The sequence below is a fragment of the Vollenhovia emeryi genome, unplaced genomic scaffold, assembly GCF_000949405.1.
Source record: "Vollenhovia emeryi isolate VEMERY1.0 unplaced genomic scaffold, V.emery_V1.0 DF939148.1, whole genome shotgun sequence".
NCBI classification, from domain to species: Eukaryota; Metazoa; Arthropoda; class Insecta; order Hymenoptera; family Formicidae; genus Vollenhovia; species Vollenhovia emeryi.
Genome location: NW_011967218.1, coordinates 900,533 through 911,234, shown reverse-complemented (window position 1 = coordinate 911,234; position 10,702 = coordinate 900,533). Strand labels below are relative to the sequence as shown.

General features: G+C 40.6%; 3 protein-coding genes across 3 annotated transcripts; 2 read left to right on the top strand and 1 right to left on the bottom strand.

Moving 5' to 3' along the window:
• Window positions 1-687: 687 nt before the first annotated feature.
• LOC105565925 (tRNA (guanine-N(7)-)-methyltransferase non-catalytic subunit WDR4) lies at window positions 688-2,243 on the top strand. Its single transcript, XM_012019515.1, has one exon. It carries the CDS (start codon window positions 878-880, stop codon window positions 2,039-2,041), a length of 1,164 nt encoding a protein of 387 aa, XP_011874905.1. The 5' UTR covers window positions 688-877; the 3' UTR covers window positions 2,042-2,243.
• LOC105565926 (26S protease regulatory subunit 10B) lies at window positions 2,130-4,435 on the bottom strand. The gene is made up of 7 exons (XM_012019516.1): window positions 4,301-4,435; window positions 3,978-4,057; window positions 3,852-3,891; window positions 3,440-3,576; window positions 2,987-3,359; window positions 2,642-2,905; window positions 2,130-2,550 (listed from the first exon to the last, which is right to left on the bottom strand). The coding sequence occupies exons 1-7, from the start codon at window positions 4,395-4,397 to the stop codon at window positions 2,360-2,362; spliced, it is 1,182 nt and encodes a 393-aa protein (XP_011874906.1). The 5' UTR covers window positions 4,398-4,435; the 3' UTR covers window positions 2,130-2,359.
• A 1,170-nt stretch (window positions 4,436-5,605) lies between these two features.
• LOC105565982 (RAC-gamma serine/threonine-protein kinase) lies at window positions 5,606-10,068 on the top strand (the record flags this gene model as incomplete). Its single annotated transcript, XM_012019618.1, has 7 exons — window positions 5,606-5,708; window positions 6,323-6,596; window positions 6,695-6,932; window positions 7,168-7,365; window positions 7,494-7,764; window positions 7,853-8,089; window positions 8,167-10,068. Coding segments are annotated over 7 exons (1,662 nt in total), but the record flags the coding sequence as incomplete, so codon positions are not given.
• Between the last annotated feature and the right edge of the window lie 634 nt (window positions 10,069-10,702).

Sequence of the window (10,702 nt, the reverse complement as noted above, 5' to 3'; positions counted from 1 at the left end):
ATCCAGCCTAAGGGGAATAAATGCCTGTAATTGGTTAATTTCTTACGGCTTAAAGCCCGTATCAGACTACGGATTGAGATTGGGATTAGATTGAAATTTGACCAATCGAGACTAATCACAGTCGCGTATTCTACTCATACTTGACCGTGATTGGTCAATTTCTTGAGGCTTAAGCCTATCACACAATGCCAGACAATGGGCAATAGGAATGGGAAATATAATAGAATTTTTAACACGTTCGATTTGTCGGAAATTTTCTTCCAACCAATCCAACGCGGCAGAAATTTTATTTCCTGTTCTTGTTGCCTGTTGCCTGGGGCCCGATTCTCGAAATCATTCGAGGAAGAAACGTATACGAACATTCTGCTCTGACAGAAAAGTTGAAAGTCGATTGGTTAAAGCCACGCGAATAGCCAATCAGCTTGCAACTTTTCTGTGAGACCAGAATTTTCGCATACGTTTCTCCTTCGAATAAATTCAAGAATCAAGCCCCTGGCATTGTGTGATAGGCTTTAGGCTTTTTATGATTGGTCAGTTGGTTTGCTGCGACTCTTGAGCCTGTCACACAATGCCAGGCAACAGGCAATAGGAACAGGGAATAGAATTTCTGACGCGTTGGATTGGTTGGAAGAAAATTTCCGACGAATCCAACGCGTCAAAAATTCTACTCCCTATTCCTATTGCCTGTTGCCTGGTATTGTGTGATAGGCTTTACGCACTTTACGCGGTTGTATGTACACAACATCATTGCGTCGTCTGCGCCGAGGTTATGGTTATCCGCACACGTGTTGCATGCACGTAACGTCAGTAATGTCGCTCTCGCTCGTTATTGAACAGTAATGTCACTTTGAAATCCTCACGAACAGCCTTTGCAAACATGAGCTTCTCCGTATACGATTCGTACGTGGCTCTGTGCAACAACGAACGTGTGATAATACACGATGTTGCCAATGGTACCGAAAACGAGATAGTCCTGCCCGATCTGGAGTCCGAGAGGAAGATAGACGTGCACAACAACGTCGACATCGAGGCTTATCACATGATAACGTCCCTGACATTCTCGGACGATGGGAAATATTTTGCGGTGTGCACGAATCGCAAGCAGCTGTGCCTGTACGAGACCAAGGGCCTGGGGCTCCTGTCGAATCGGACGCTCGTCAGGGCCGCGAGCAGAGTGAGATTCTCGCCGGACAACGACATCGTGATAGCGGACAAGGCCGGGGACGCTTATCTGTTCTCAACCAGCCGCCCGACGGAGGCTGGCACCTTGATCCTGGGCCACTTGTCGATGCTGCTCGACGTGCTCGTCACGCAAGACGCGAGGTACGTCCTGACGACTGACAGGGATGAGAAGATAAGGGTCTCCAGGTTTCCCAATTGCTACAATATCGTGTCCTACTGCCTGGGACACGCGGAATTCGTGACGAATATCTCGGAGCTGCCGCACAAGAAGAGCGTCCTGGTGTCGTGCGGTGGCGACGGCGTCTTCAAGTTGTGGGACTATAAGCGCGGATGTGAACTCACGTCCGTCAACTTCGCCGACAAGATACCCAAGTGCGACGTGGAAAAGTTTCACCGGGACCTCCAAGAGTGTCAAAACGACGAGTCTGTAGATACACTGCCCGTCAAGTATCTCAGAGTATCTTGCCTTGGTAAAACGGAATCTTTAATTCTGATGAGTTTTTATAGTAGCAAGCTATTGTTAGTTTATAGGATCAGCGGCGACGATGACGCGCAGTTGAAAGCGAGTTACTTAGAATCCATAACTGCGGAGGCCGAACCTGTGGAGTGTCTCTTGCGCAAGCAAGACCTGTGGATATTGACGGATGTAGGATTTCAAGTGTACAAATTCGAGAGCGATAGATTCGTGGTCCACGATGCCCTGAATCCCACAATCAAGCGTCTCAATGTGTCCTGGCAAATTTTAAAGAATACCATCGTTAAACAGAATTTATTTCCAATTTTATACAAGAGAAGATACGACAACGCACAGGATTATCAAGCAAGGAAAAAAACCCGTCTTGCGGGCAACGCAGAGTAGTTTGTATCGTTCTTACAAATGTTACAAATACGATTGTGTTCAGTATCTCGTAATATACGTTAATAGACAGTTTGTAATAAACGAAATCGGAGGAAAAGAAAGATTATATTTTACATCAATCTTATGCCAATGTTATTAACTGTATGTATCATACAAATTTGCTAATGTGTTAATTTTACACAAATATAGAACATACGAGTAATTGCAGCAAGGCCAGTATTGAATGATCCAATTTGGATCATACGAAAATTAATAGACACCTAAAATTAGTTTCGAAATATATAAAACGATAGTCATTGACGGTACCGCGTCGTCAAATTACACAGGTTTGTAATCTAGTTTAGATTCGAGCTTCTTGTTGTCAGAAACCTTTCTGACGGCCTTCATGAAGTCTTCCTGTATTACGTATTCTCTTTCCAGTCGTATTGCAAACAGGCCCGCCTCTGTGCACACATTTCTCAAGTCGGCGCCGTTGAATCCGTCCGAGAGTTTGACCACTGCCTCGTAATCTGCACACGCATGAGATATTCATGTAATGTCGCGAGGCGAAATATTCGAGATACAAAGTACGGAAACGCGTTTGTTCAACAAGCTTCTTACCGATTTCACCGTGTTTGGCGATTGGCAAGGCGTGTATCTTTAAAATTTCTAGACGAGCCTGTTCGTTAGGCAGCGGTATTTCAATCTTTCGGTCCAGTCTTCCTGGCCGTAATAAAGCCGGATCTAAGGTGTCGGGCCTATTAGTAGCCATTATCATTTTGACTTGGCCCAAAGAATCAAATCCGTCCATCTGATTCAACAGCTCCATCAAGGTCCTCTGGATTTCGCGATCGGCGCTTGTCCCTTCCGAAAATCTGCGGCCGCCTATTTGTTACACACAGGTAAAAACAATTTTTAATTCTCTCAACTTGCGACACTTTTCGCTCACGAATAACGCATACTCACCAATCGCGTCAATTTCGTCCATAAATATAATACAGGGTTGATGATCGCGGGCGTAATTGAACATCTCTCTAATCAGTCTAGCCGATTCTCCGATATACTTGTCGACGATCGCGCTCGAGACGACTTTCAGGAAATTTGCATCCAACTGGCTGGCAACGGCTCTCGCCAGCAATGTCTTTCCGGTACCGGGAGGGCCGTACAACAAGCATCCCTTGGGAGGCGTGATTCCAACTCTCTGGAAAAGCTCCGGATTTAATAATGGCAATTCTATAACTTCGCGCAATTCGCGTATCTGTTCGCTCAGGCCGCCAATTGCAGAGTACGTCACGTCGCCAGGGTCTTCGTGAGACATGTTATAAACCAACGGATCAACCTGAAAGACAACGATAAAAATAAATCTTTTGACGACTTGACGGCTAATTCTATTAAGGATTAATTAACGAGTTCTTTTACCTCACGTGGCAAGTAGCGCATTATGGTAAGAGTTGTCATATCTAGGGCTACTCTGGTTCCAGACTTCAATTTATTTTTATCCAACTGACGCCGACATCCAACGACGTAGCGAGGACCATTCGTTGCTTTTACTATGACTACACAACAAATTATACCCATTACCTTTCGTTTTCGAGAAATCGACTTATACTTTAGCTATAGTTTTTTCTATTCCCATAAAATATGAGCACCATATCATTGTAATAAAACTGACTTTGTTATCTTTAGAAAAGTATGTGTTTCAGAAAATGTTACGCTACAGTGTCTCCGCTCACAAAAAATGTATCCCTTGTGTATCTTGGCAAAGTTGATATGCCAAATCGTTCGGATTGATCATACAGGGATTTTAATTGCATATAAATTGATTACTTACACTTTTCTTCCGTGAGTTGTTTCAGTACTTCTCCAACAATCTGTAAGATGATGACAAAATATAGAATATAGAGACAATCGGGAGTTATTAGCGATTAGAGTTCAACAACACAAATAACGGCAATACCTGTCCAACACTTTGCAATGCCTTTAAATCATTTTCAGACTTGTCATATTGCTTCGTCAAATCCTTGAGATGTTCTCTCACTGGAAAGTGCAAACATATATTTTGCAGTCACATTTTATAAATTAATTATAAGACATAAAATATAGAAACTTCTAAAAGAAGCGTATTAATATACTGATATTGCAAGGAAAGATTTAATGCCTGAAAGGAAAATATCGAGAAAGCCTTGTGAAATGTAAGAGGTTAGAATCGTCTGACGTACACATAATTTTGTAAATGAAACTTCATTACATAAAATTTATAATATTGACGGAATATCTTACTTTCCTTGAGACGTGACTCCACTTCTTTATGCTCTAAAAGCTTTTTTCGATAATCTTGAAGAGCTTTTTCTCTCACAGAATCCATGCTGGCCGCCATTTTTACTTATTTTGCTGTCTAACTGTCGTCAACAGAATTGCTGTAGTCCTGTAGATAGCACGGAGTCATGGAGGAAAGAATAAAGCCTATCACACAATGCCGGGCAACAGGCAACAGGAACAGGAAATAAACTTTCTGCCGCGTTGAATTGATTGCAAGAAAATTTCCGACGAATCGAACGTGTTAAATATTCTATTCCCTATTCCTGTTGCCTGGCATTGTGTTTGGGCCTTCAGAAATTCTATTCTCTATTGCCTGTTGCCTGGCATTGTGTTTAGCTGATGGCAGAGAACAATCCGTAAACGCTTAAAGCCCGTATCAGACTACGGATTGGGATTGGGATTAGATTGAAATTTAACCATTCACAGTAAAGCCCGTATCAGACTACGGATTGGGATTGGGATTAGATTGAAATTTGACCAATCAGAGTAAAAGTTACTGAACTTGAGATTAGTAAACTTTACTGTGATTGGTTAAATTTCAATCTAATCCCAATCCCAATCCGTAGTCTGATACGGGCTTAAAGCCTATCACACAATGCGAGGCAACAGGCAACAGGAATAGGGAATAGAATTTTTGACGCGTTGGATTGGTTGAAGGAAAATTTCCGACGAATCCAACGCGTCAAAAATTCTATTCCCTGTTCCTGTTGCCTGGCATTGTGTGATAGGCTTTAAGTTTACTAATCTCAAGTTCAGTAACTTTTACTCGCCAGCAATATTCGCGCGAAATACAGACGATTGCAAATATGAGTTATTTAAAAATACGTTCATCTCCGGCCAAGGAGATCCGCGTGAGCGAATAGCGCGGGAACATTACGGACGCCTTCCAATTGCCTCGCACTTTTTAACACAAATGGCGCCCGGGCCCTCCCGTGGAAACGGGACTTGAGACACGGGGGGGCCGACTGCCGCGCCGCTTCTGACGTATTTCAGTTCAGCGTGATCACGTCGACGGTCAGTGTGTACATATGCATCACCTGCCGCACGCGTATCTATGATTACTCAAGTTTACATACGCGCACCACTCCCGCTATTGCGTGCTCGCGATTTTTGTGAGATTTTCAACGTACGACGGAATACGCAGCGTCGCCGGGATATCAGCAAGCGCGTCCCGACGAGCGAGTGATGGGGGACGCAGCGATGAACGTCGCAGCGTCCGGTGGCGGCGGCGGCGGCGGCGGCAGCGGTGGCGGCGGCGGCAGCGGTAGCGGCGGCGGCAGCGGTGGCAGCGGTAGCGGCAGCGGAGTCAGCGGAGTCAGCGGCAGCGGCGGCCAACGTATCGTTAAAGAAGGATGGCTCCAGAAACGCGGTACTGCCATAATATTTACGTTTTACGCAATGTTTACCGGACCGCCGAGACGCCTCTCCCCTACGTGGTTACGCGCGAGCGTACGGCCAAGGTGTGCGTACGCCGCGTGCCGCTGTCTTGTCAACGCGGGAAAGACGTTACCGAGAAACCTCGGCAGCCCACCGTGCCTTTTCCTCCCGTTTCCCGCAGGTCGCACGTTCCGACGAGGACGGTCGACGGGGATCCGCGTCCCCGCCTGAGTCTCGTTCGCGCGTCTTCGCAGAAGCGAGATGTCCGCGTACGCTAATCCCATCGCTTCGAGGACAATCGGGACGTGCGACCTTGTAGAGCACCCGGTGGAGGAAACGCGGGAGTCCAAGCGTAGTAGCGCCTTGGAAAGATTAGCTTCCTCGGTTCAGTACTTAGATCCCGCCATTAGTTGTATTTGAAGTCGTTTCCCTTGAAATTGTATCGAATATGTTAATTGAGGTACATACGGTGTTCTTGCGAGGTAAGATTTGAGCGGTGGATTGTTAAAGATTCAAGCGTCGTGGGATACTTGCTTTTAGGGTTGAATTCTCCGCAGTGAAATGTTTACGTGTACAGAATTAAAATGTATAATAATTTCTTTGTAGGAGAGCACATAAAAAATTGGAGATCGAGATATTTTGTCTTGAGAGACGACGGTACGCTGGTCGGGTTCAAGGCGAAACCTGAACCGCAGATGGCTGCGCAAACGTCTACCCAGCCGTTAAATAACTTTACAGTGCGCGGGTGCCAAATAATGTCGGTGGACAGACCTAAACCCTATACATTTGTTATCAGAGGCCTCCAGTGGACGACCGTCATCGAGAGGACGTTTCACGTGGAAACTGAGCAGGAAAGGGAAGACTGGGTAGCAGCAATCAGGTCTGATTCTGAACAGCAATTCTTCGGGCTCTGAAATGTTGAATTTTCGATACTCCATTATGCACCGCGCTCACACACTTCCCTGTGCTTTCTTGCAGATATGTAGCCGATAGATTAGCTAATGAGGAAAATCAGCAGCAAGAACAGCCACAGATGCAACAATCTTCTTCCTCAGAAGACGTTGATATGGAATCGTCAGTGGGTGCTAGGTCTGATTCTTGTAGTTCCTTAGGTGTTGTGTCTACTGATATAGATGGAGGTAGTATCGATGAATTATCAGCGAAATTCAGCGTCCAAGGAACTTCAAGTAGTAAAAGCACTGGAAAGAAGAAAGTCGTAAGTTATTCCATCTTGTATTTTGGATTATTTGGATTATCTTATCTTTCTTGAAAAGCATTACTTGGGTATGAATCATACCATTGTGCATGCGTAACTATGATATCATTCATTTTCTGAATATACGCTAGATGCAGTACATAAATACAAAGAGAAGATTAACATTCTTAAATTAATTCACCGATTTATTCAAGAATAATTTCACTCGCAATTTCTTTCCGTGTGTTTGTTTCAGACACTTGAAAATTTCGAGTTTTTAAAAGTTCTGGGGAAAGGAACGTTTGGAAAGGTAATTCTTTGTAGAGAAAAAGCGACGGGACATTTATATGCTATCAAAATCTTAAGAAAGGAGGTCATTATCCGTAAAGACGAAGTGGCACACACACTTACTGAAAACAGAGTATTACGCACTACTAATCATCCGTTTTTAATCGTACGTAAAATACCGCTTAACATATATACATTATTATCAAATATTCATTGCTATTTCATAATTTGTACGATTAGAGGTGGCCGTTTTTAATGAACGACGATACGATAAACATTTTTGCAAATTTTCAGTCTTTGAAGTACAGTTTTCAAACGGCGGACAGGCTGTGTTTTGTTATGGAATATGTAAATGGCGGCGAATTATTTTTCCATTTGAGTCGATCACGTGTATTTGGCGAAGATCGTACTCGATTTTATGGCGCAGAGATTATATCGGCCTTAGGTTACTTGCACTCGCAAGGCATTATATATCGTGATCTCAAATTGGAAAATCTCCTGTTGGACAAAGACGGACATATTAAGATTGCTGACTTCGGTTTGTGCAAAGAAGACATTACTTATGGTTCGTATCATTCGTCGAAACCGAGAAATAGATCAAAACTGGTGAAATGTTGAATGAATTTTTTAATGAGATGAATTATGTAACGTAGGGAGAACAACAAAAACATTTTGCGGAACACCAGAATATTTGGCACCGGAAGTACTTGAAGATAACGATTATGGACGAGCTGTAGACTGGTGGGGTGTGGGTGTAGTCATGTATGAAATGATGTGTGGTCGATTACCTTTTTATAACAAAGATCATGAAAAGCTGTTTACGCTTATTTTATTGGAAGAAGTAAAGTTTCCTAGGATGATTAGCAATGAAGCGAGAGCTATGCTTGGTGGTAGGTATTACAAGCTTCAATGATTACACATGTTTTTAAATAAGAAATAAAATTATGTTTGTGCGTTATCTTTACAGGTTTATTAATTAAGGATCCAAGCAAAAGATTAGGTGGTGGACCTAATGATGCGAAGGACATCATGAATCATGCATTTTTCTCATGTATTAATTGGACAGATCTTGTCCAGAAGAAGATTCCTCCACCTTTTAAGCCGCAAGTGACTTCAGATATTGACACTCGATATTTTGATAGTGAATTTACCGGCGAAAGTGTTGAACTTACACCCCCGGATCAGGGCTGTTTGGGTAGTGGAGGGGGTTTAAATTCTATAGCAGAAGAACAAGAACATTTTCCTCAATTTTCATACCAGGAAAGTCATTCAGCAGCAACTTCTTCCATTGTTTCGATTAATCACTGACAGTGTCAAGTGTCAGCTTAATTAATGTAACGATATGTGGTTCAATGCATGGAAAAGAGTAAAATGATTATGATATGCATCTGATGATTATCTGCAAAGCTTGAAATTTTTCCAAAAAGCAGATCAATCAAATCTTATCTTTCTTTACGATGCTTTTTCTATGCATCTTAAGAGATTGTCACACATATCTCCATGGCAAAAGAAATTAATAGATTTATGCGTATAAGTGTGCGCGCGCATATTACACCTATACACATTCATTAAAATTGTATATGGTAAAATGTATACTATAAGATTAGATTGAGATAGTATGATTAATATTTGCATATAGACTCGAAGGAATATGACAGGGATTAAATTACGTTTTTAATTGAATGGAGTTAACTAAAATTCCTTGAGACATATTGTGAATATTGAATAATTTTCTTGTCATCAAGGAACGTGCGGTAATTATAAGTATATTTCATTTAACAAAAGCTGCACTTGACACTTTCCAACTTCATTATCACTGTGTATTACTTTATTTATGGAAGGGCAGTTCCTGATCTTTTTTTTAATTCAATAGATAACTGTTGCGGCAGATGCCAAAATAGAAAATTGCAACTGGCAAAAAGCTAACGAAAAAAAAAAATGGTTTGTCCATTGTGAAAGTAGAATGTGTAGTAAAATATCAGCTTTAATTGAATTATTGTATAAATTGGAGGTCACTTTTTTAGCCTTATAAAAAAATTGTCATTATTGTGACTGATAATAATTAGAGATGTGCGAGTATTCGGAAATTCTGGGCTGTATAGAATTCGGACCACTTGTTCGAAATGAATGTTTGAACCTTTGACTATTTTTGGAATTGCTTGGAAAAGGAAACTGTTGAAAAGAAATTTGTGGCTTAAATATTTTCTACCTACATTACTTTCCAACTATCAAAATATATTAACTTAATTATAGATGCATGCGTATAGAAAATTAGAAATTAAGAGGTTTATTCTGTAAAAATGTTTCTGTGCCACTATATCTCTATAAGCTTGCTACACTGTAGTGCAAGCGAGAAAGAATGAAGAGCTAAAGAGCTAGTAGAGTGAAAATCTTACAGAACAAACTTCTTAATTTTTTATTACATTGCAATTAGATATCTTATCGTTGAAGCTTAAATAGCGAATTCGGTTGCTCGCACTAATACGCACTGGGTGCACACTAAGGTTTGTTTTTGCCCAAAAAATGATCCGTACGGATGCAGTACAAATCATTTTACTGGCTGAGAAATATCTCAAAAGATATTTAGGACGATCCTATAAGACTTGACTGTAAACAAGCCTTAGCATGCACTCAGTGCTCATTAGTGTAAGCAACCGAGTTCGCTATAAGCAACAAACACTTGATTCCATAAATATATCCAATACAACTTAAATATCTAAAAGATACTATATGTAATATTTTACTGCATTATAGCTTATTTACTTTCACTGAATAAGACCTTTGGAGAAACCTTTGAATCTTGAAAAATGTGAAAATTTTTGTATTTTTGATTGGATTACACAATTAATATGCTAGATATTATATATTTGAAAGTAGCGATGTATGCATGAATATATGTATATATAATATATCATATACATATAAAAATTATACGTCGCATTTCTCAATGCCAATATGCACTTTTTAAAAATAATCTCAAAGGATTGTTTTTAAATAAACCTTGTGTAAAAATACATTTTTATGAAATATATAAATTATATATTATATGCGTTAATTATATATTATCATAAAAATGAAATCGTTGCTAGAGTTCAACAGCATAAAAAGATTTATGCATAATTGTGATCAAAGTGCCTAGTAAACGATTATTCACTAGTACGAATGTAGTAGCATTCGGATGCAAATATAAAAATGCAGAATAATCATCGATATAGAGTAATCGGTCATTATTCTATTTTTACTCGTTTGGACTAAACACTTGCGCTATATTTAATTTAGATTATTTAGATAAACTCGTTTTTCTCACTAATTTAAAGTTCTTAAATAAATATTCAGAAAACGTGAAAACTTACAGATAATTCAATAAATCATAGGTTGAAAATGTTAGCCACAATTGGAGTATTTCGAATATAACAGCTCGAATGAGTTTCATCCGAAATTCGTATAATACGTGATATGTAAAGCTTCGAAAACTCACACATGTCTAATTTTAATAAATTTTA